This window comes from Tasmannia lanceolata, unplaced genomic scaffold (genome assembly GCF_043159265.1).
Source record: "Tasmannia lanceolata isolate RefF3 unplaced genomic scaffold, GAP_Taslan_0.1 ptg000003l, whole genome shotgun sequence".
In the NCBI taxonomy this organism is placed as follows: domain Eukaryota; kingdom Viridiplantae; phylum Streptophyta; class Magnoliopsida; order Canellales; family Winteraceae; genus Tasmannia; species Tasmannia lanceolata.
In genome coordinates, this window is record NW_027518680.1 from 6,254,908 (window position 1) to 6,281,025 (window position 26,118).

General features: G+C 37.8%; 1 protein-coding gene across 2 annotated transcripts; it reads left to right on the forward strand.

Annotated features, from left to right (window-relative positions):
• Window positions 1–1,379: 1,379 nt before the first annotated feature.
• On the forward strand, window positions 1,380–24,259 carry NRPA1 (nuclear RNA polymerase A1). 2 transcript variants are annotated; one of them, XM_077358422.1, is made up of 23 exons: window positions 1,380–1,539; window positions 1,659–1,779; window positions 2,079–2,248; window positions 2,839–2,998; window positions 3,149–3,433; window positions 5,929–6,222; window positions 6,530–6,715; window positions 9,144–9,306; window positions 9,479–9,666; window positions 10,196–10,459; window positions 11,296–11,384; window positions 11,787–11,934; window positions 12,276–12,494; window positions 12,749–13,015; window positions 13,142–13,283; window positions 14,471–14,676; window positions 14,957–15,159; window positions 19,045–19,243; window positions 19,334–19,614; window positions 21,548–21,688; window positions 21,980–22,817; window positions 23,322–23,665; window positions 23,764–24,259. In XM_077358422.1, the coding sequence occupies exons 2-23, from the start codon at window positions 1,756–1,758 to the stop codon at window positions 23,954–23,956; spliced, it is 5,004 nt and encodes a 1,667-aa protein (XP_077214537.1). In that variant the 5' UTR covers window positions 1,380–1,539; window positions 1,659–1,755; the 3' UTR covers window positions 23,957–24,259. The 2 variants fall into 2 exon arrangements, with proteins under 2 accessions (XP_077214537.1, XP_077214542.1); XM_077358427.1 differs by having other exon boundaries at window positions 1,383–1,539; window positions 1,692–1,779.
• Window positions 24,260–26,118: the final 1,859 nt, after the last annotated feature.

Here is a 26,118-nt window from a genome sequence, read left to right on the forward strand (position 1 = left end):
TCTGGAGCTTTTGGCGTATCGGTAAGATACCTAACATTTGGCATCAGAGCAGCCACCACGTCCTATGTTCAAGTCACAGAAGGGACGACCTGTGGAGAGGACTACCTGGAGAGAGCTACCTGGTAAAAAGCCAGAGTGAAAGCCGACAGAGTGAAGTTGCCACAGAGTGAGCCGCCGCGGAAGGGGCGACCTGTGAAAAGGCCTACCTGGAAAAAAGGCCAGAGTGAAAGCCGTCACAGAGTGGGCCGTCGAGGACCGCGGATGCGGAAGCGTGGTGGTATGTTACGGTCCTAAGTGGGGGCTTGCCTAGGTATGGAACTGGGTGGGACCCAGCCTGGTATGGGACAGGTTTAAAAATGCCTAACTTGTTCCTTCAGCTCTGGACCTTTTGGCGTATCGGTAAGGTACCTAACACAGAGAAACCCTAAAAACTGAAATAGAATCACATGAAAAAAGGGGATAAAACATAGAATCTGAGATCTAACCTGAAAAAAGAAAAAACGGGGCTTCAATTTTGTCCTGTTCTCGGAGGTTACTGTAGAGGGGAGTGCCCGGATCGAAAGACGGAGGCGTTTGAGCGGTGAAAAGAGGTGATATTTCACCCCTCTTTTTTCACTTGGGACAGCCCCACCAGTATATTCGCCCCCTTTTTACATGGGACAACCCCTCTCCGAGCCACCCCCAAGCAACCAAACAAGGCATCAAATGTAAACCAAAGAAAGCATCAATGTAAAAATCAAACAAGATGGAAATGGAAAGTATTGGATGAGAATTTCTTTTCATATTTTGTTCCTTTTTTCCCAAATTTATATAGGGTGTGTGGCTGCATATAGTAGGGCTGCACAAAAAACCGGCCAAACCGATAAACTTCATTTGAGGGAGGATTTTTTTTGGAGTTAGAGTTAGAGGTGGAAAGCTACATATTGTAGAGAGGAGAGGGTTGGAGTGTGAAAGAGAACCAGCAGAAGAGAGAGCTACACCTCATTTTTTTTGGGAGGGAGGCGGGATATAAACATATTTAACTACTTGATTTGGTTATGTATTAAAGCTGAACCAAAAACCGGAGAAACCGTGAACCGAACCAAACCAAACCGGTCAAAATCAGTTCAGTTTGGTTTGGTTATACCCCCATCGGTTCGATTATGGTTTGGATTTTCTCCAAATCGATGGGCTCGGTTCGGTTCAAAAAACCTCCCTAAACCGAACCGTGTGCAGCCCTAGCATATAGTCCCGTATATTTCCCAAAATACTTTATGGGCCCACGACGATCCAAACCATTCATTTATTGGGCTTCAACGTAAATAGGAAACCTATTGGAGGGTTAGGATCATCCTATGAAAACCTCTAAAGTACAGTACTTTTTGAAAAATAATGGAGCATACGGCCACACACACCGTAATAAAACTTCTCTTTCCAAAACCCTAAACCGACTCTCCTCTCTCTCTCTCTCTCTGCGAGTAACATACGACTCTGTTTCTCGAAGCTGCTCTACCGGTAATCTCTCTCCCATCGCGTATTATACCCCTTTTTTTATTACAGGTGAGCTCCTCTCTCTCTCTCTCTCTCTCTCTCTCTCTGTATCCCTCTTTAGATTTTATTAGCTTTTTTTCTCGAATTTGTTTTGAATTTTTTGCTTTCTGGTTGTTATTTTATAATAGATGAGACGACACTAAAACCCTAGAACCATTCAGGGTTCTCCACGTCTCTCTTTTCTCTTGGAACCCTAGCACTCGATTTTCAGCAACACTACGAAACATGTCTCAACCGCAAACCGCCGAGGTATTTCTCTACATCGCCCTCTCTGTTCAACAATGCAATTTCATTTTATTTAAAGTTCTAACGATCCTAGCTCTTAATTTTCAGTAAGTCTGTTACTTTTACCGCTAATTGGATTTGAATTTTCTTGAACACTTATGCGATCTTTATGTTTAATTTGCTTCTGCTCGTCTTTTCAAGCATTCCGTTCTGCTCTTAATTTCTTATATCTTAAAATTTCGTTGGTTTTTTCACAACTTTTAATTTGCCGAGAGTTTTTATTGGCTATTTGGATACACTTCTAACTTTGTGTTCTGCTACAGGGGGCAACGGAGACTGTAGAGACAGTTTTTTTCAGTTTCTTAACAGATGAAGAGGTTAGGAACTACAGTTTCAAAAAGATCACCCACCCAGTTTTCTACGATCAATTAGAAAGACCCGTGCCAGATGGATTGTATGATCCTGCATTGGGCCCGTTAGATGATAGTTCACCGTAAGTTTCACGAAACAGTATCCATTTTCATCTTGCATACAGATTTGCACAGTTCGAATACATGAATTTTATAATTCAGGGTTGTAATAAAATTCTGGATTTTACATGCTAAAATCTTGATTTTATAAGCTGAAGCCTAGATTCATGATTTAGCCTTTTGTTTTCTTTTCAGTGATGATGGATTCATGATGTAACTAATTTAACTAGAACCATAGTGGACAAAAAATCATGTAAAAATACAATTCACTTAAAGAAGGTAATAGGGTCTTGTAACTCTAATTGCTTACAAGTAGTTTTCAAGTAAGTAATGAGTATGACAGACTAGAATTGCAGCCCATGCATTAATGGTAAAGCAATTGATGCTGGCTTGCAATAAAAGCTCAAATGATGAGAAGTTATCAACATGTACTATTCACTGTAATTTGGATTGCAAGTTGGATTTTAAATGATGAGAACTTATCAACATGTACTATTCATTGTAACTATCGAACACGCTGCGGTTCTAAGTTTTTATCTGATATCTGATTTATTAGAATCTCATAATTTCATAAGGTACTTCATACTTGAGAGAAATTTTGTTCCTCGTGCAGCTGTAAATCTTGCGGCCAACGTTCTTTTCATTGCCCAGGTCACTGTGGTCATATTGACCTTATATTGCCAGTGTACAATCCCTTGCTGTTTAGGGTTCTTCACGGTCTTATACAGCAAGCCTGCTTTTTTTGTCATCATTTTAGGCTAGAGAGAGGAAAGGTAAAATTTGTTTTTTTTTTGTATTTGCACAACTTGCACTTTGGTTGCATTTATTTTCTTTGGTTTTCATTTAATAAATGGGGCCAGATCTTGGTTTTCTTCTTTCAGTTGTTCATTACTCCATTGATATTGGTTTTTTTATTTTTTAAGGTTCAAAGGTACATTGCCCAACTTGACCTCATAAGAAAGGGTGACATTGTTGGGGCTGAGAATTTAGACTCACAGTTGGAGGAAAATGGCGGGAAAGGTACATCTGCTCATATCAAGTCCTGTTCCACCTCCAAACCTTTGGAACAGTACAAGTGGACCTCTGCTCAATATGTTAAGGCAAAGGCTGTCTTGAGTAAGTTTATGAAAGACAAGCCTAAAAAATGTGGGAACTGTGGGGCAAAAAATCCGAATATCACCAGTCCTACTTTTGGTTGGCTCTACATGGTATGTTCTTCTCTTTGGGTTGGATCTACTAGTTTTCACGGCATTTTCATATCTTGCACGCTCAATATGAAGTTGGATCCATAAATACCATTTTCTATTAAGTTCTGCAAAGTAAAAAGTTGACAATTATGTTTTATTCGTCATCATTCATCAGCATTCTGATACTTTTCTAAATAGTTCCTCTGTTATTGAATCCCCTATATCATGTGGCTCTATATTGATTCTTCAAGGACTAGTGTCTATATATTAACTATTTAGGTAGAAATCTACTGTTTCAGATTCTTTATGCGCTATAAGATGGACTGGTGGTGCTTTTTTGTATAATAAATTTTGTCAGGGAGCTTGATCGCATTTATTTCATCTTCATTTAACTGAAAATGGGGACGCATCATAGGTATATAATCAGGCGTTCATAAATCTTTAGACTTTTATCTTCAGCTTCATTTCTATTTATTACAATACGTTTGCCTTTTTAATCACACCATATTTCTTTTTTAGTTTTCTTTGCTTTTTTAACTACACCGTATTTCTTTTTTATTTTTCTTTACTAGTAAGTCTGCTTTTGTTGACTATAGGTTAGTACAAGGATATTTCATCATTATCTAATTTCAACCTCTTCCTCTTTCGAAGTGGTAAATGCTTTATTAAGAAATAAGAAACATTACAACATGTCATCGGACAAAGGTTGCCCAATAACAATAGAATATCGTTTTACACCACACCTAGCTAGCGTATCTGAGGCAAAGATGTAAGACGAGCTGTTTTTCCTCTTGAGATGCGAGGTGTAAGCCTCAGGGATTTTCGAAAATTCAAATTAAACATAAAAATAAAATGATAAAAAATAAAATAAAAAATCACTAAAAGTTTGCCCTACTATATGCAAAACTGTTATTTATTAGTAATCAAAAGTATTAGCAGATTATAGACTCAAAAAAATTTAGATCTCTGTGCTCCCAAGCCATGACTTTGACCAATTCTTTTGGTGTCCCATGCCACTCTATCGGCCCCATGCTTCCGCGCTATTAATTTTCCTGATAAAACTTCTTTTTCAGTACCAAATCTTCTGTGGCATTTCCCTAGCAAAGTCTTGTTCCTCATTGATATTTCCTTTGCCAGGACCTCGTTCTCTTTATCTTTACAAGCAGTCTTCCAATTAACAAGTGGCTTGAGCTTCTTCCACTCCTCTTTCCCTTCCCAATGTAAATTTCTTTGGACCCTTTCAATTCTTTTTGTCAGCTGAACCAGGATATTGTAAAAACTCAAATTCAGTAACAGACACATATCCTTGTATCCTCAAATGTTATCAGATCCTTGCCTTCGCTGTGTTCCAATCTTTGCGGTTCAAAGGATCAAGATGCCTGATCCTTTCCATAGTGGATACCTTTACCTGTATTTGGGTACACATATTAGATACCACATAGTTTGATGTTGTGCTTGGACAATGTTGTTCATCATCTGGTCCATTATGCCAGCCGCTACTTATGATATGGATTATCAGAGCAAGAGTTAAAGCATCCCAATAGATGATTTTGTAACTTGTGTTGGCAATTTTATTTAAACTTCAACCCAGCCATCATGATGATATTGCCTTGATTCAGATTTGGGCTTGATTGATTTTGTTTTTTCAAGATTTTTTATGTGCCTATATTATTAACAACCATTTTTCATTATTATGGTGTAAGTGTTAATACAAAATTGTTTGTTTGCTTGTTTTTTTATGGGGCTTATTCTCTACTTCCACGTTTGTTTGTTTTTTTTGTTGTTGTTGTTGTTGCTTCGTTTTTTTTTTGTTGGGATCCTAAAAGTTTAGCACACAACTACTAATGCTTGGGGAGTAAATTTCTGGAGTTCTTTAACAGACTCATTACCAAGTTATGGAATTGCTTTTTTTCCCCCTTCCTCTCATATACATTGCCAGTAACCCTCTTCATGCCATGGGGGCATGGGCAATGTTGGCTTGTTGTTGGTTGATGTCTTTTTGTATTCTGTTTCGTTCATGATTTAGCAGTCACAGGAGTAGATTCTTGGTGTTGTTTTCATTTTCTGGGTGGCTAAACATTCATTGAGGACACTGATCTATTGTGTTTGATAGCCATGTCAGGTGATTTGTCGATTGGGATTGGTAGCTAATCAATTGATGGGGAGTACTAGCTATATCTGTAGGACTCAGCTCATTGGGTCGTTTCCAACCTTTATGTTTAATAAAGTTATTGCTTTTTCCTGAGATTCCTGTTATGAATTGAACTTAACCTAACTGAAATGTTCCCTCACCTTTTGTTTTTTTTTCAACATATTTGTACATTACCTCATTCTATATTTTATTGGCGAATGCATAACAATATAATATCTGTTTTAATGTAAGCTGAACATGGTATTGTTTCATTACTGAACTACAATTTGTCATGATTGGGCTATAATTTATTGCATTTCGCTGATAGTTGAGCTGCATAAAACTATCTATGCTTTGTAACAGTTTGTGGGACTAATGTTCGCAGGGCGCTATGTCAGACAAATCTATTAGAGACAATGTCTTAAGAGGGACTAAGTTGGATCATTCATTAAGTGATGGAGCTGAAGAAGGATCCTTTAATGGTGTGGAAGAACAGATTTCTGAAGATATGTTTTCAGAAGGAAACAATGTGGGCCCAGCTGATACTGAATTATCTGGTGCTGAGGCTGATGAAATGCCGGCAGGTGCAAAGAAAGCACCAAAAAATGGAGGAGGGCGTTTGCCTCTCGAGTTCTTAAAGCAGAAGAAGTTTTTCTCGGGACACCTCTTACCATCCAAGGTTTGCTAACATCAAACTGAGCACTCTTATCACCCTTTGCTCACTGTAATGCCTGCCTTTTTCAGTTGTTATATGGTGCTATAGACCATGGATAGCCAAAATTTCGAAAAAATATTTGATTTTTGAAAAAATAAATTGAATTTGACGAAATCCCAAAATCTAGGTTTCGGTCCCAACCGAAATCCAACATTTCGGACGGAATTTAAAACCATGCTATAGACATGTTTCTAGTGACGCCTTTATTGATTGTTTAACCTTGTAAGATGGGATGCATATGACGTGTTGTTGGAAAACACTTTGACCGCAGGTGAAAGAACTTCTGGGGCGTTTATGGGAAAATGAGGCCGAGCTCTGCATGTTTGTTTTTGACATTCAGCAGGAGAGTTTACGCCTGACTGGGAATAACAGGAGTTTCACTATTTTTTTCATGGAAGCTCTTCTTGTTCCTCCGAGCAAGTTCCGTCCTCCCTCCAAGGGGGGGGGGAGTCGTACAGTGAGTGAACTTTTGTCCCTAATTATGCACACTTCTTTTCTGGTTTATTTGTTTTTTATACCACTATTGATTCTTTCGATCTTTGTTTCATTATATTTGGTAGTGGATCATTTTTCCCTTCATGCTTGACTCTTGACTTCAGTGTTGAACTCTTAGCGGCATACTCATGATTTATTTATTGATTTGTATAAGAAAGCTTTCTTGGCTATAAGAATAAGAGAGTTGCTTGTTTTATTGGAGATTTGTTTCGGAAAATAAAGTTTATGAGCCTGTTTCCAGAAGTTGCGATGTCATATGAATCTTAAGATTGTAATTGGATCGTTTGTGCCCTTTATATTTAGGAGGTCTAAGGAGTTTTGTTTGTGTTAAAAAAATGGGCCCTGTATCTGTTGGTCAATTTTTTCAACATATCGTAGTGATTTATTTCATCTTCATTCTCAAATCTCTTTCTAGCCTCATATCTACCATCCAGAGATGCATGTTAAAGATGCATAAAGCCATTTTTTTGAAGATTATGCTGATCGTATTAGGTATCTCTGATGAAGATAGGCGATAGATTCATGGAGATGCTTGGGTGCTCGACGGACCACTTCGCTTGTTATTACCTTGGTCTTCCTTTCTGTTGCGATAGAACTAAGAAATGGCAATGAGACATGTTAATCGAGAAAGTGGGACAACGCTTGTCCTCATGGAAAAGGAATCTTATCTCTATGGGAAGAATGTCCTTAATAAAGGCAGTTCTGGCTAATCTACGTGTATATTATACCAGTTCAAAAAAAAAAAAAAACTACCTGTATATTATATGGTCCCTTTTTAGATGTTCTTCGGGGTTATTGATTGCATCGAGTAGCTTCAGAGGAATTTCATTTGGTCTGACTCCACAGACATGAGGAGATTCCATCTTGTAAAATTGAAGGATGCTTGTCGACTCCGACGGATCGGGGATTAGGAATTCACAAGTTGAAGGTTGTAAACAATGCTCTCCTTGGAAAATGGCTTGGGTGGGAGCAATCTCATCTATGAGCTAAGATCATTTGATGGTAAGTATGGTGTCAGGTTCGAAAAATAGTATCCATGCAATAACGGCAGGAATATTGGAACCATGAAGTGCAGAGCCGTTATGAAAGTGCTAGTCTCTTTCCAAAGAGGTCTTCGCTTTAAGCTTACCACGGAGCAAAGTTTAGTCTTGGAAACATTTTTGGTATCCTCAATGGCCATTGATGGATACGTATCCTGATTTATTCTCAGTGGTAAATAATTTGGAGGCTAGCGCCCAAGATTGTTATGAACAAATTGATGACAAGATTAGTTGGAAGATATCCTTTTGAGCGAGTTTTTTTTTATTGAGACACTAATGGGGTGGCGGAGTTGATGGAAAACCTGGAATCAATTTTGTCAAGCGGGCTGGGGGAGGATAAGAGGGTATGGATATGCGCTTTGAATGGCATCTTCTCTGTCCAATCTTTTTATCCCAGCTTTTCCATGCTCGCCGATTAACAAGGTCCGGAGGATCCTTGCTCCGCCTAGAGTATAAGTTTTTTTGTGGACAATTCTGCTGGGTATGGTTTTGATAGTCGGCCACTTAAGGAATCGAAAAATCATCATCGTAGACCATTGTGCCCTGTGTCATTTTCTCACAAGGTTTGGCATCGCATGGGTGTTCCCTTGCCATTTTGGTGGCCTTTTTGAAGGTTCGAGTTTTGCCCCATGAACAATAGGAGGAAGGACTTTTTGGAGGTTGGTCCTCTTGGACACCATATGGGTAATCCGGAAAGAAAGAAATATACACATATTTAAAGGAAGAATGCGAGGTTCTCTCTCTATCTTCCAGCATGCCATTTTTGTTGAAGGTGACGGAGTCATTATGCATCCTTTCTTTACTTTCTTTTTTACATAGTCATTCTTAATGTGTCATATAAAGTATATTACACCTTTGTATGTTTTGATTCTTTTTAACTATTCTTTAATTCTTATGTGTGCCGAGTATTTTCTTCTGGTGCCCATGGTACATGCACTTTCAGCCTTAAGCATTTAAATTGGACACTCTCTAGTGGTACTCACGAGTCATAACACACTTCCTCTATGTTATGATCGTTTTATATCTGATGATATAACAGAAGTATGAGGTATTATGCACCTCATAGTATTTCATTTGTGATTTCATATTCATGTTACTTCGAGAAGTTGCTACCTTCTGTATCCTAGCAACCAAGGTTATTGTCGACCTTGGCTGTTTCATTTTTTTGTTATATGATATGGCTTTCGTGTTCCTTTAATCAAATATTGAGATATTTGCAAACAATTATAATCATGGGATATGATTTTCCTTGGCCACCAGTGTTTATTATGTGTCTCAGTTCTTCTTTCAGTGCATTTGTAAGTGCTTTGCTAACAAAAAAATTTACATTCTTTGGGATGTCTTTTTTAGGCTGTGGATCATCCGCAGAGTGTTCTTTTAAGTAAAGTGCTACAATCCAATATTTATCTAGGGAATGCATGTGGGAATGACTCTCAACACTCAAAGATTGTTCCTAGGTGGATGGCTCTTCAACAAGCTGTAAATGTGTTGTTTGATAGCAAGAAGGCCATGGGTGAGTCATTCTCTCTCGTCTTTCTGTTGGTTTTCTTTAATTTTTTGATATTACCATGAATTATTTATTTTGAACTTAAGTTTCTCTCATTGATTTAGATCATATAGCTCTTGGTTTCCATTAATAGTTGGAGATTTTGCTTCTAACTCATATTTTGTGCATCTGATGTTAGGTCAAAAGGATAAAGTTGCCACTGGAATCTGTCAATTACTGGAGAAGAAGGAAGGTATCTTCCGACAGAAAATGATGGGAAAAAGGGTTAATTTTGCATGTCGGTCTGTCATATCTCCGGATCCATATTTAGCAGTCAATGAAATTGGGATTCCTCCTTATTTTGCACTGAGGCTAACATATCCAGAGGTGAGTTTTGCATGTTTGCCTCACATCAACATGTGCAATGGCTTCTTTGATTTCATTAGCACATAGACAAATTATATCTTTTATAAATGTCACCATGTGGTGCTGTATACTCATCTGGAGATATTTATATGCGTACCTATGTGCATGGATTTAAATTTTGGTTTCGGTTTCTATCGAAATTTTGGCCGAAATCCGGTAAAATTTTTTTTTTAATAATTTCGGTAATTTCGGCCATAATTTCGAAAAAATACTATTTAAAAAAAATAAATTGAATTTCTCAAAATTTCGGATTTTTGCGAAATTTCTGTTCGGTCCGAAATCCGACGAAATTTAAAACCATGCCTATGTGCACGCTTACATGCATGTCATTGAACAAACATATAAATGAACATGTGCAATCCAGCTTGCTTCCTTACGGGTTGGATATCCATGCCCTATACCAATAAACACAACAATTTATATACATACCTATGTGCACACTTACTCAATGATATTTCACACATGCCGTGATCAAGTTGTGATTTTGCAGAGAGTAACCCCTTGGAATATTAACAAGATGAGGCTTGCTATCATTAATGGTGCTGAGATCCACCCAGGAGCTACTCATTATGCGGACAAATCGTCAACTATTAAATTGCCATCCAGCAGAAGTATGCGTATTTCAATTTCAAGGAAGTTACCGTCAACAAGGGGAGTTGTTACACATCCTGGGAAGAGTCTGGAATCTGAGTTTGAAGGGAAGGTTGTCTACCGCCACTTGCAAGACGGAGACATTGTGCTCGTTAATCGTCAGGTAAGTTATCGTTGAAAGGGGTAACACATGCCATTGTGAATTCTCTATTGTATTTCTTCTCAATGTTTTCGTGTGATTTGTCTCTTTTTTTCCCATTTTCCCCTGAAACTAACTTGATTGATTTTCAAAACAAGCAGACTGTGTGAGTATGATTTTTGTTTATTTCTCTATTTAACTGATCTCTCTTTTCCCTAATTGATGTAATGCCTTGAGTGAGATGAAGCTTGTCCTTGGAGGGTTATGTATTTACCCTGTCCATTATTTATTGTTGATTTAAAAGGAAAAAGGTTTACAATATGTTTCCATGAGAGCAGTAGAATGTATCATCTTGTCATTTTCTCATCTTGAGCTTAATGTAAATTAGTTTTCTCTGTGAACTAAATCTAGATGTGGCTACTGAGGTTTCTATATGAATTGACCAACTATACTTGAGACACATTTTAATATTCTCTGTTATGGTCATTTGACTCCTTTCCTGTGACTTTTGTTTTTTTATGTTGAACCTTCCATTTAGAAAAGAGAAGGGGTAAGACGTTTTATAACGGATATCACATATATGTCATGAATTGTTTTAATAGCTGCTTACTTTCTAAAGTCTTGTTTTTCTGAAGTTAATTTAAAATTGAAGTATAATGAATTATTTTTATTACCACAGAAAGAAATCAGTTAAATGACCCGAATACACTTATGACTTGGTAAAGTGCTATTTTTATGTTTGTCGTTTATTATTTCTTGGCAGAATTCCTGTCCATTATACTGCTTATTTTAATTATGATGCTTTCATGTTTTGATTATTGAATGTTGATTAGATATTGGTCTTGATTTGTTTTTTGCAGCCCACACTTCACAAGCCAAGCATGATGGCACATGTAGTTCGTGTTTTAAAAGGCGAAAAAACGCTTCGCATGCACTACGCAAATTGCAGGTTTTTTTTTTTCTAAATTGTATTTCCTAACAAGTTAAGTCACAAATATCTTTCTCGGGAATTTCTCGGCAAGGAAAAATCTCGTGATAGATTTTTTTTTTCCAGGTTTATATTGAGAAAGAACGATAAAAATAAAATTATTTAAAAATATATTAAAATATATAAATTCAGCAAATAATATAAAATAAAAAATATTGTAACAATATCACGATGGTAAATGAAAATATTGCTATATATTTTTTAAAATTCTCGGAATTATTTCAGGATTTTGTCTTTTTATCAAAATATCACGATAAAATCGCTATAATTTGCAAATATTGGAGATATTTGTGACATAGCTAACAAGCAGTGTACACATGCTTTTGTATGTCTGGCTAAACTTTAAGTTGTCCTTTTCTGCAGCACTTACAATGCTGATTTTGATGGTGATGAAATGAATGTTCATTTCCCACAAGATGAGATTGCACGTGCTGAAGCCGTGAATATTGCAAATGCAAATAAGCAATATATAGTTCCAACAAGTGGTGATCCCATCAGGGGCTTGATTCAGGTTAGTAAGTTAACACCAATCATCAAATGGCCTTCTGGTTCCATTATTTGGTGTCACAATTGTTGGCTCCATCCATGGTTTTAAATTTCGGCCGAATTACCGAAATTTCGGTTGGGACCGAAACCAAAATCACATGAAACCGAAATTTCGGCCAGAATCCCAAATTTTGGCCGAAATTTGTGGGAAAATGTATTTTTTTTTCAGAAATTTACTTTTTTCCGAAATTTTGGCACAGTAATGATTTTTTTTTTTACCGAATTTCAGCCGAAACCTAAACCGAAGTTTAAAACCTTGGTTCCATCAGTCCCCAGCATTTACCTTTATTGCTTTTTATTCTTCAGGACCATATTATAAGTGCCGTACTTCTGACGAAGAAGGACACATTTTTAACCCAGGATGAATACCATCAGCTTCTTTACAGTTCTGGTGTGACTGTGGCTGCTCCACGTTCTTTCATTGGTAAATTTGGTAAAACAGTTAGCACAATAAGCTCTGAGGATGAGATAAAACCACTTCTCCCTGCTATTTGGAAACCAAGACCATTGTGGACAGGGAAACAGGTGACATTAGATACAATTTTTAGTAACTTATTTGTCTGTAGTCTACTTGTGAAGTCAGATCTAAAGTCAAACACATAATATCTATGGATTAATCAGGAAGGATAAATATCTCTAAGTTTTAGTCACCCTGCAATGTAATATATTGTGATAATGGTGCTGTAAATGGTTTGTTTTGACAACTGCTAAGTTTGGTTCTCTGTAAGTGGGAGACATATTTGTTGATTCATCATTTTCAATTTGCTTTTCTTTCTTAGGTCATAACCACAATTCTAAACCATATTACTAGAGGTCGGCCCCCCTTTACTGTTAAAAAGACTGGAAAGATCCCAAAGGAATATTTTGGAATTAATAACGGTGAAATCAAGTTGTTAATTCAGAAGAATGAGTTGGTGCATGGGGTGATCGACAAGGATCAGTTTCGCAAGTATGGTTTGGTTCATACAGTTCAGGAGCTCTATGGTTCAGATACTGCCGGCATTTTGCTTTCTGTATTTAGTCGCTTATTTACAGTGTTTTTGCAGGTTGGTTGCTCAATTGATTTTGGTCCTTTTTTTTTTTTTTTGGATGGTTTGATTTTGGTCTTATTATGTAAATACTCTGTTAGCTCGAGTGTTTTTGCTACCTTAAGATATTGTCTATGATTTCAGATGCATGGGTTTACGTGCGGGGTGGATGATCTTCTAATTGTTCAAGAGTTAGACCGAGAAAGGACAATGAAACTAGGAGATGCTGAAAAAATTGGCGAACGTGTCCATTCTAAGTTTGTTGGTGCCAAGGATGGTGGCATAGGTAGGTTTTGATTTTAATCTTCTATAATGTGTGCGCAAATTCTTAATATCTATGCCCACTTATCTAATCTTGTTATGTAGTTAGAATTGCTATAATAGAAAGGGTTTTCATGACAAAAGCACTGCCATTTGGAGGCTCCTCTCTACATGAGAATGAGGAAATTATTTTGTTTCCCTCCTTTGTGATGTGATTTTTATTTATGGTATACATCTCTGAATAGGACAAATGCTGTCATTTATCATCGTTTGCAATACATTGCTCGCACTTCATTTCTAGCTTTTACTCTTGATTTGTAAAGTGTGGATCTCTTTGATTAGAGGAATGCATTAGATTAAGATGCATTTTGATGTGCATGCAAATTGAAATTTGGGTACATTTTGGATTTGCTGTGGTGCAACATATTTGTAACTGCAATCTAAGGTGAAAATTGCATCCAAATTGTAATATGTGTACATCCAAATGTACCTTATCATTTACTGGTTGCTTGGTTTCCTTTGCTCATGAATTAATATTAGTATTCTTTTCGTCAGTCTGGCATGGTGCTGTAGTGATACCATGTGTCAGAGTTTGACACCATGTGCTTCTGAATTAATTTTAGTATTCTTTTCCAAACTTACCTTATCATTTTCTAGAAGCAATAGTTTGACACCGTGTGTCAGAGTTGTAAATTTTGTTATTTTGTTTTTGCTCTCTCCTTCTGTTTTCGTCGGCTTATTGCGGGCCATGTTTCCTTTGTGGCATTTCTTTTCCAATTAATGACTTATCTATGAAAAAAAAAGATTCTTTTTTCCGGTTGCAAATGTTTATTATATTCCAAATGATAATATTTTTGGAGCAGGATAGAAAGATACTTAACCAAAGGCTCTTTATTCTCCCTTGGCTTGGTACTTTTGTCAATATTGGCGCACATTCTCTCTCTTCCCTAAAGTCTTGTGTAGTTTCATATTAACTATGTGTGAGGCTGATTTCATTTTGAATGTAGTTCAGTCAAGTTTTACAGACTTTTAGTTGAAAAATCAGCCTGCTAATTTTTTCTGTTAACAACACTCTATGTAATGGCTTTCTTTAACTCTTAATCATTTATTTCTGAATTCTTGAATTGGAAGATATTCCATATGATTTTATTCTATGCAAAGTGGTAGGTAGATGCAATAGCTTGCTTGAATGTTATCTGTTTGGTTTCATAGATCCAAAAACTTTACAAATGGAGATCGAAAGAGTCGTACGCAGTAATGGAGATTCTGCAATTGCAAGCTTGGATACGATGATGTCCAGTGCTCTTAACCATTTAACTTCTGAGGTTAATAATAGATTATTCCCAAGAGGGTTATTTAAGCCCTTTCCGAGAAACTGCCTTTCTCTCATGACTACGACTGGAGCTAAAGGTGGTTTGGTAAGTTCGTAGATTTTAAATCTATTGTTTTATTATGTTGGGTTTTTTGTTTTATTCTGTTGGTTTTGTACATCTGTGTTCTAGTGTTATTTGGTTCTGTACTTGTTCGTCGGCATTCCTGGATGTGGATAAAAGTGCTGGCTAAAAGCTCTAGAAAACTTACAATGTGAAATATATAAATACTATTCAAAAAAATAAATTGAAGTGGGTAATGATTAATCATGTATTCAGATCATTTCATTGTTTATCCGTGTTCATTGTTTGTTTTTTGCCTTGATAGGTTAATTTCACACAGATATCTTCCCTATTAGGCCAGCAAGAGTTGGAAGGGAAACGAGTTCCTCGTATGATCTCCGGGAAAACTTTGCCCTGTTTTCCTCCTTGGGATTGTGCATCACGGGCTGGTGGCTTTATTAGTGACCGTTTTTTGTCTGGTCTTCGCCCTCAAGAGTATTATTTCCATTGCATGGCCGGACGTGAAGGGTAAAGAACATTTCATGCTATTAAATAGTTTTATTGGACACCCAATCTTCTTATGTTCTTATTTCGACTGAATTACATGTACATGCAACTAACGCATTATCTTTTTTTTAATGATATGAGCTCGAGTTTGTATGAACTTTGCTATTATTTTATGTGGTTCATATTTGTCATCTTGTCCATATTATGCTTGTAAGTTCCTGTATTTCACACATTTGAGTGATTTATGTGCGACAGTTAAGCTCAATGTCTTTTTTTGAGCAAATCCAGTGTTCTTCTGTTAACTTTATTAAGTATGCTGTTGAGGTTAATTAATTGTTTATTCATTTGGACATATACGCATAGGCAATGATATTTCCACCCCTTTAATTTTTTGCGTATGGTTTTTTAACCTAAAGAAATATATCAAACTGAACAAAAGAACAGAGCCCTATACCAATGTGTTCTAGGAAAAGAATGAGAAGGCAAAGGCAGCGTCAAGGAGGGAGATAGTCTAACTCCAAAAGACCAACTCTCCCAACACCACTATGAACCAAGGCATTTGCCTTGCCGTTTGGCAGAGTGAATTTATGCTGGAGACTGGAGAGATGTGGTATGATCTTGAATCATGACCAAAATTTCCTCAATTTCATCCACCAACTTCAGGCTATATAACCTTTCCGATCTTTAATCCATCTAATAACATTGAGAGAATCCCTCTCCATGATCAATGAGTTAAGAAGAGAAACGTCTAGAAATGCGCTGCAACAGAGTGAGGACTTCTGCCTTATTAGAGTCAGCCACCCCATTCTCCCCCGCATAGGATCACCTTATGTTGAACTCTGCATTGTGTAGGAGACCACCAATGCCAGTTGAGCCAGTGGTCCCCATACTCGATCCATTAAGTTTGATGAACCTTGACGGCGGAGGGGCCCAACCCAATAATGAGAGGATATGGCAGGGATTTGAATGGCACTGTACCTAACCTCGTCCCAAGAATTCTCCAAGGAAGACTTTGAAGCTGTAAATCCCGGGATACTCTGTTGCCCACTGTATGGTGGTAGAAAGATCTGGTGTTGACTACACCCAATGTTCATGCTAGATCCCTTGATGTTTTGGTTCCTTTCCTTCAAAATCAACCACAAGGGCGGGAAGAGAGACACTGCAACATTTGTCCTCTTGGGTCCAAGGAACAAAAGACCAGGGCTCAAACAATTCAACACTATGGTCATGTAAGAGCCTAAACACCCCAAAGTTACTGTTAGAAGTGGATATGTGCCTAAGGGCAAGATGGCCTTTGTACTGTGTTCTCCTCTCTATAAATACATAAGTGAAGGGGAGCTAATCTCCAATTCACACTTTTCTCTTCACATCTTGTCTTCTAACATGGTATCAGAGCCTAAGGTTTTCTCCTCCCCACGCCTCCACCATCTTCTCTTGCCTTTTTTTTTTTTTAATTGACAAATATATTCATACCAGGAGAATTTTCAGTGGGGACCAATAGTTCCACCAGATTTACATAGTATGAATTGCCTAGGAGCATTCTCCTTCGCCCAAAAGAAAAACCATTACCCAATAGCCTCAATTGTATCGAATCCAACAAAAAGTGCTATATTATGGGGCCCACCAAGTCAAGATCGTGACCTGCCACGTCACACAGACTTCACCACATTCCGAATTTGATTTTAAAAAATCCCGCTCGAAATTTCATAGCTATTGTGCGCCCCTAACCGTGCACGATAGCCAACCATTCAACAACACCGTCGGATCTCCGGCGCCCTCCACCTCGTACCACCACCAAAACCCGGCCGGTCATTCTTCCCACCGACGACCACCTCCTTCTACGCGGTCATCACCTCGAGTCCCTCCTACATCTCTTCCACAAAAGTCATCTCCGCCGGGGGAGTCTTAGCCACCACCACCGTCAACAAGAATCATGTCATCCTCCCCGCCGACAACCATCTTCTCTTGCCTTATTCCTCATCCCCAAAACCCTTAACCCTAATCTCAGCCAGCCCCCACCCGACACTCGAACCTCACTCGACCCTCGTCGGAACCCTCACAAACACTCCCATCTTCCTCAGCCAGCCCCCACCCGCGACTCTACCCTCACCGGAACTCCCCGCCCCACTCTCCACCCCTCGCTTGAACCCTCGCCCACTTTGCCTTTCGCCAGAACTCCATCCTCCCTTCTTAAACCCCATCCCATCTCGCGACCTCTTCCCTTCTCCGTTCTCCATCCCACCACGTCTTCCACCCCTAATCCATCTTCTCTCACCCGGATCCTCATATAATCCCTCTCTTGTCCCTTAAAATCCTAGTTCTCACACCCCTTTCCAAGACTTAAGTTTACTTCCCTTTTTTCCTCTTTCCCTGATGACCTAAATCATCTTCTTGAAATTCTTTCTCCTTGTCCGCAGCTCTGATCTTGTTGGCTAGTCGCTCTATGTCTCGTTTTCATCTTGGTACTCCTCGGAGCCGCGGCGTGATGTTCGACCCCATCTAGTGATCCCTTTCTTGCTTATTCTCCCTGTTAAAGTATAAAAGATAAATAACGCCTTTCTCCAACAGCTTAAGCTTTTGGAGAAGTTGGTAAGGTAACATGGTATCACAGCCAAAGGTCTCGAGTTCAAACCTCCCGGATAGCAAAAATCCACATGCAATGGTCGGCCAAAGTGGGACCACATGTGCCACGTGTTTGCCAAGTGGGCCACACATGCGAGGGAGTGTTAAAGTATAAAAGATAAATAACGCCTTTCTCCAACAGTTTAAGCTTTTGGAGAAGTCGGTAAGTTAACACTCCCTTTTCCGATTGTTGTGGTTGTGAGTCATCTTCTCTCTTTGTCTTCATGGAGCCTCCTATCATTGAGAATCCCACTATTGGCACGACCCATGGGGTCCGTGCAACTCCTCCACCTTAGGTCTCTTCTTCTTCCGGCCATTCTCCATCTGTGGAAGGTTCATTCCCACAGATGACTACCGTCAAACTAGATTGATCATTACAAACATTTTTCTTTTTTGAAAAGAATTTTCTATAGGATCATTTTTCTTTTTTTGAAAAGGTAATTTTGATTCAAATAAGTGAAATACAAATGACGGACTCACTATATTTAGTAAAGACGGACTTACTGTATATTTAGTAAGTTTGATAAGGATACCCCGAAGGTACTCTAATACTCCCCCCTGTAATTGATATTGACACCCCTTCTGTAACAGACACTTAAAAATTAAAATATGGGTCCGAGGATGATCCCAATAAAAGGAAAGTGATATATCTGCCCCTTTTGATTACTTGGGACATCCAGCAGCAGTGTACGTGGCAATTAGGCCCATTGAATCCTTCTGACGTGAAGTACATCAGCCCCTCTGCAATCATTGGCTGCTGGGTGTCCCAAGTAATAAAAAAGGGCGGATGTATCACTTCCCCAATTAAAAGGCCTAGATATTGAGTTTCACTTGCTTCTTTCTGGATGATATAGGAGGATTATGAATATTGAGTTTTCTAGCACAATTAACCCATATGTTACTTATGCAAGAGTTAGCAAAGGCTGTCATATTTATGCATGGGTTTTTTTTAGCACCTTAATCAGTGACACTCTGCATTTTTGTTAGAAATATCATAGCCTTAATCAGTGACTCTGCATTTGTGTTAGAAACATCATAGAATAAGGCGTAAATCAGTGTATTTGATCAGTTTGTTGGAACCGAATTATTTTGTCTGGTATTAACCTTATTGCGTATTGTCTAAAATGCTGTTCTCTTGTTGTATTTGTATGTTTGACAAGTTGTATCAGACAATCGTTTTTCCATTGGTTCTGAGCCACCTTTTGAACTTCACATTTTAGATTTTTTTTCTTTTTAATGCAGTCACATCACTGAAAATCTATTTTTTCCTTTTATCTTTTGCAGATTAGTTGATACAGCCATTAAAACATCTCGTAGTGGATACCTGCAAAGATGTCTTATAAAAAATCTTGAATCTTTAAAGGTCTGTTACGATCATACAGTACGTGATGCAGATGGGTCTATTATACAGTTTTGCTATGGGGAAGATGGCGTTGATGTCCATAAAACAAGCTTCATTGCTGAATTTAAAATTCTTGCTGCCGTAAGACTAGAAACCCTAACCTCCTTTTTTTTAACTATCTTCAAAGTGGAAATAATATTCTACAATCTATTTATCCTCTACAATTTTCAGAATCAGAATATTGTTTTGGAAAAGCTCAGTGGTCAACTTGAGGATGCACATTTATCTAAATCTGATGCCTATATTAAGGAGTTGCCAAATGCACTTGAAAGTGAAGCAAAGGATTTCTTTTGTAGCCTCACAAAGAAGAAAAGACATTCTCTTCATCTGAGGAAGCAAAAGAATTTCATGAATTTAATGAAGCTGAAGTACCTCTCGAGTCTTGCTCAGCCTGGAGAAGCTGTTGGTGTGCTTGCTGCTCAGTCTGTGGGGGAACCTTCAACCCAAATGACGTAATATTTGTTATTTATTCTGAAGTTCATATGACTATGGTTCACATGCTTGTTTTTTTCAGCTATTTAGTTGCATGTAAATAGATTATTTTCACCTCTTGATGATTCAGAATCTGAATGCAGATGGTTGAAATGCGTGAAATTTTTTTGGGGAAATGCTTTTGAAATGCATGGGAAACATGTAGGAAACACGTGAGAAACATATGGGAAACATGTGAAAGGCATCTGTGAAACACATAGGAAACTTATGTAAAATGTGTGGGAAACGTGTGTGGAACTTACAGAAAATGTTCTACAGAAATCGCACCAAAAAAGTGTGTAATATATACTAAAAAAAGAAATAATAGGATATATAATTATATAGTAACAAATAAAAAATAAAAACAAGTAACAAATTCTACATAATTTAAGAATATAGATAAAGTAAAGAACACATATAAATAATTAATGTATGCCTCTAATTTAAATAAAATTTATGAAAAAATATTATAAATGCATGTGTTTATGTTTGAATCTCCCTCTTTACTTTTGTTCTTTCTTCTCTTAAAAACCCTAGACCGAGACGCACCACTTAGTATTAGAGCATTCAACTGGGATTTTTTTCTCTGATCGAGACTAGACGAGTTTGACCTTGATGATGTGATCTGTCCATACAGCCACCTATACAACTAGATCTACCTCTCTTAGTCGAAATGGGCATAAAATGGATATTCCAATTAAATGTTTTGCCTTTCAGAAGTTTTTGCATCCATTTGGAGGACCCCTTTTCTTCTGATTGCATTATCCAAAGTCCAAACCCTATTCATAAAAACTTACATGTGTTTAGGAAAGCTCTAGGAAAAGGTTACAAACTATGTTGGATAAGTTGGTGCTATCATTCACGCTCCAAAGGATTATTAGTGATAATGTGTTGGGTCTGTGTTTCTCGTGTAATGTATATACATTTCTTCGATTGTTCTTTATTTATTTGAGTGCAACCTCACTATTGTTTAATGAATAAAATAATTCATACTCTAAATATAAAAGGGTAAAATTGCCATTGCCTATCATGCACTTCTCAGAAAAATTCTCCCACCATTACAGTCTGTGACCACAAGAAAGATCCATGACCTAGGAAAACAGAAGATTTACGAGTGAAACTGTCCCAAGCATGATATGTCATTGCATCAAATCACAAATTAAATGTGCACATTCATGTGGTGTAACATTAGACCTCATTTTTCTTGCAAATGATTGCAAATATTATGGATTTTTTACTGTGATTTTGGTTTCTTGGATACTAAGTTTATTAAATTGCATTTGAAGAGTATAAATCTCTAAGGTTCTGCTGATACAGGTGATATTTGATTGCTATTATGATGATCATTCTAATGTATCATTTCCTTGCTGAGTCATCCATGTGGGTACAAAACTATGAAGGAAGATTAATCCTTAATGCATTGCCATGATAATCATTCAAGTCAGATACATTAACACTACAATTACGCTAAAATATTGTTTACCTTTTTCCATTGTTAGCTGGAATTATTCGTTTTCTATTTATATATTACTTAATGCATGTATATTATGTGGTCTAGTTTCCTAGAGTTTGATTGTTCTATGTTGTCAGCATATCTGGCAGGTCATGGTTTATTTACACCATGGTTTTAAAATATTGTTATTTCACAACAGGTCATGGTTTATTTATTTATGTGAAAGCAGTTTTTTTTCCCTTGTTAATTGATAATCCCATTTCTTCCACAGTGAAGACTTTGTGTTACCTTTGTATAAGCTTGCTGAGTGATTTCATTGTTTAACTATTTGATGTGCATTCTATTTCTCAATCGCCTTTCTATTGCCTATTTGATTTTTTTCTTCTTTTGGTGGCTTCACACCTTTGCGGTCACTTTGAGGTCTTTTTTCTCATAACTAATATGATCTATGGGATTTTCAGACTCAACACTTTCCATCTTGCTGGGCGAGGAGAAATGAATGTGACTCTTGGAATCCCGCGTTTGCAAGAGATTCTGCAGATGGCTTCAGAGAAAATTCGAACTCCTGTTATGACCTGCCCTTTGCAAAAGGGGAGGACAAGGCAAGTTTGGAATTGCTCCATTTGTTCTATGATTGGAAACATCTCAGTCAATATGGTGTCTTGTATATTTTTTACCCTTCTGAACCCTGGGTTGAATATATGTGCTGAACTAAATCTTGTCATCACTTGTTCTGAATTAGACTCGATTATACTTCATAAAATTCTGTCTCAACCTAGTGGGTTTGTATTATGTGGTGTCTTATAATATTTCCATTTTGTTAATTACTATTTCCATTTTTTTCATTTCACTTGTCTTATATTAACTTGCAGTGGCATGTATGTTTGGTGCAGGGATGATGCTGAGCGCCTTGCCGCAAAATTGAAGAAAATCACCGTAGCAGATATTGTGGAGGGTATGGAGGTCTGTGTTGTCCCATTCTCTGTTCAGAATAAAAAAGTTTCTACAATTTATAAGCTGAAGATGAAGTTATACCCACCTGAGCTTTATCCTCCACATTCCAATATCACAATAGAAGACTGTATTGAAGCCCTTGAAGTTAGGTTTCTTCGGAAATTGGAGGATACAATAGATGACCATCTGAAAACACTGTTCAAAATTGGTGGCATCAAAGACTTGTCAGATAATGTGGAACACATTAAAGAGAAAGATCAAGATGAACCTAGTAAATCTCAAGTAGGGGAAGATAATGATGATGGTGGTGGCGGGGATGATGTTGATGAAATATCTGAGGATCAAGGTGCTGATGCTCAAAAAAGAAAAAGGCAGGCCACTGATGAGATGGATTATGAGGATGGCATCGAAAAGGAGTTCTCCGTTTTTGAAGATGGACAAACTGAAATAGAGCAATCTGCCGGATTTGAAAGTGAAATTGATCAAACTGAAGCTGATGATGACTACACTTTGGACGGTGTTGATCAGGTGATGGATGGGGAAGAGCAGATATTTGATGCAGAGGACGAAGCCCCTGAAAGTCCATCAAAATTGGAAGAAGAAATGTCCAAGTCTAAGTCAAGCAAAAAGAAACTTAAATCACAAGCCACAAAAAAGAATACTAGAGCTAAACGTATCAAAAAAGAGACTGATAGGACAGTCTTGGTAGTTGCTAAGGGATTGGATTTCGAGGTTCACTTCAGTTTTAAGAATGAACCTCTTATTCTACTGGCGGAGGTATTCTTTTATCCTTTTTAGATACTTTCAAAGCATTGTTTTAGCCGAGAGTTTCTTGACCTCGCACTTTTACGAATGCCAAAATTGGTTTAAAAGCAACTTTTTTTTCTTTCTTCCTTTGGCAAAATTAGGGCACTCAAGATGCTTTGAAAACAATTATCCAAGATGCTTTTACTGGAAGAAATGTATAAAATTATGTTAATCTTCTGAAAAATGATCATATTAGTCTTGCAGACATAAGTTTTCTCATTTTCTGTTGGCAAAATCTTCCTCCACTAGGGTTGGGCCTGTACCTCAACTTTTTTGCAACACTTGGTCTAAAATATTTTGAGAATTAATGATATTTCAATATTTTGACTTGATTTCAATGTACTCTGCTGTTATTTACTGCATTTCTGGATTAATACAACTTCATCATTATCTTTCAAAAAGAAAAGAGATGAACTTTACTGTCACGTGAAAACTCAATTTAATAGATGACCCGCATGTAAAACAACCATCCAGATTGCTCAGAAGGTGGCGAAAAAGGTATATGTGAAGTCATCTGGAAACATCGAACGTTGCTCAGTGATTAACAGCACCAAGGATTCCAGCACTCCAGCCCTTCAGACAGCTGGAGTGGACTTCAAGGAATTTTGGAACATGCATGGGGACCTAGACACCAACAAAATAACTTCAAACGATATACACGCCATGCTCAACACCTTCGGAGTTGAAGCCGCAAGAGCAACCATTATAAATGAGGTGAAGGGGGTCTTTCATCATTATGGAATATCGGTCAATATCCGGCACCTGACACTAATAGCCGATTACATGACCGCTGACGGCGGGTACCGACCGATGAACAGGTATGGCATTTTAAATTTGTTCTCTTTCTTTCTTTCTTCTTCTTCTTCTTCTTCGATGACATAGGGTATCCCCACCCCAATTTTTTTGTGATGAATAGGTATGGCATGGCCGACACCAGCACTTCACCATTCTGCAAAATGTCTTTCGAGACAGCGACTAGGTTTATTGTTGAAGCCGCTCTTCATGGGGAGCTCGAAAGGTTGGAATCTCCATCGGCGAGGATCTGCCTCGGCCTACCAGTGAAGGTGGGGACTGGGTGTTTTGACTTGTTGCAGAACTTACAGGTTTGATGTCTAAAGGGAGAGTGTTGTCTTGTTTAATATTTAATGGTTTTTTTTTTTTTGTCACTTCCTAAGTATCAATCTTGTAATGGCCTCAAAAATGTGGGAGAGATTAAATCCTGGCTTAGTATGAGAAGCCAACTGGAGAAGAACTGTGTAGGAACTGGGGCCATAGCAGGAGTTAGTATTGTATACCAACTCCAAAATTTTTGTGTATTTATATAGGTTTTCTTTGTCATTTATTTCAGTAACTCATTCTACCCGAACAATTCAGAACTTTCAGCTGTTATCCCAGTTTGAGTATTTGCATTATTTGTTGTAGATCAGTATCTGATGGTTTCTAACAGTAACCACCACCTTCTGCAGCTCTCCTTCACTCAATGAGCTGTGTCTGATAGCAATTAGATGCAGTAATGGGGGGACATTTTCCTTTTCATTTAAAAAAACAGAACCCAAAAAGGGGGCAATGAATGATATGAAAAGCCATAGTAGGAGAATAGAGAGGCAATCTCTGGGCCCACCAACATGACTTGAGCATGATCTAGACAGTTCATCTGGTGGTTCTCACCACATATGGCATCCTGAAATTCGAACTTAAATCAGATTTTAAATTTTAGTTTGCAAATGGACTGTTGAGAAAATGAGCAGCAGCCCAAAACTCAAAATTCTCTGATCTAATCATATGTAGTTCATAGTTCAATTGGTGGGTCTCATCGTAGATTCATAGGTAGTTCTAGAGCCTATTTGTCAATATTGTCGGTTATCACAAGTCCAAAATATTGCCCTCAGATTCTCTCATCCGATGATTTTAGCCCCTTGATCGGGATCAATGAAATTGGCCGTCCATTAATGTGTCTAAGCCATTGATTCTCATTGGGCCAGGACCCACTAGATCTCCCTGTGATCGCCCATCAGATCAATGGTCTCGATCACTTCACACCCTAGCCTGCTTGTATACTCTATCCTATACCCGTTGGGGCTGTTTTTGATGTGAACAGGAAAAGCAAGCCTATCCAAGGATAAGATAAGCCCTGGATTGCCACCCACGTGGATGGCAGCCTCATTAGAGTTGGAACAGCCCTTGTTTTGATACTCACACACCTGTTAGAATTTCACAATTGATCTGATGGGCCTGCAGTGTATTATTCACTGGTATTTAATCACAATTTCCCAATTCAGACTGATGATAAGAGACCTGTTACATATTTTAAGCATTTAATGCCTTGAAAGGCTTTTTGATTTTGGTGAATCAAATTTCAACCGTTTAACACTTTTATGATATTTACCGTTTCATTTCTTATTTGTTTATGAGGCTTTAATTCATTCTTTAGTGTTTTAATGACCTTTTGCAAAAACATTTTGTGCTTGGAAAAAAGAGACGTTGCGGATTGGGAATATATACACCTCTATAGTGTATACAAGAACGATCCTCTTCCTCTCGTTGCAAGAACTCACACAAGAAAAGTCTCTTCTATTCCTACTGTTCACTCTTTCAAAAAGTGTATTGTATTGCTACATGTTTCAAGCTTTTAAGCTTTTCCAAGATTTGGTTGATTTTTGGGCAAATTGTTCGACATTAACCGTTGTTCGCAAGGTCCGAGCCGGTGCGTGCAGCCGTGCGCACCGTCAAAGACAAGTATAGTGGTGTTGTATCCTGGAGATAGGTCGCAAGAGAACCCGATTGCATACTGTTCGTGGTGGGGGCGATAATTTATCTTAAGGGTATCGTTAATCCGTAACGTGCCTCTACCACTAAACTCTTTTAAATTTCTTACATATTTGCTTTGATCTTTGCGTACATATTTGCGAGTTCCTTACAAGACCATCAAAGGTAATTTGATACTTTCATTTCAATTATAAGCTGTATCACTAGTTTTGTTGAACTAATCTACTTGACCCCAAAGAATATATCCAACAAGACCCACATTCGGTTAAGCGTGTGATGGGCCCACTGATTCCACCGATTTGACAACTCATGTAGGTGGTGGGCCCATGATAACCATTTCAATGTTTAACCACGATAAGCGAATGATCAAAACCACTGTTTAAAAACTCGCACTCGGGCAATAACTCAGTTAACAAAGAATTAACTGGATTAAGAAAGTCAATTTTTCATTAATTGGGGCAAGTCAGGGCAATAACTCAGTTAACAAAGAATTAACTGGATTAAC

Coding starts and splice junctions, on each gene's coding strand:
- NRPA1 (XM_077358422.1), top strand. CDS start 1,756: ATGTCTCAACCGCAAACCGCCGAG. Junction 3,434..5,928: donor CTTTTGGTTGGCTCTACATG/GTATGTTCTTCT, acceptor TAATGTTCGCAG/GGCGCTATGTCAGACAAATC. Junction 14,677..14,956: donor CTGGAGCTAAAGGTGGTTTG/GTAAGTTCGTAG, acceptor TTGCCTTGATAG/GTTAATTTCACACAGATATC.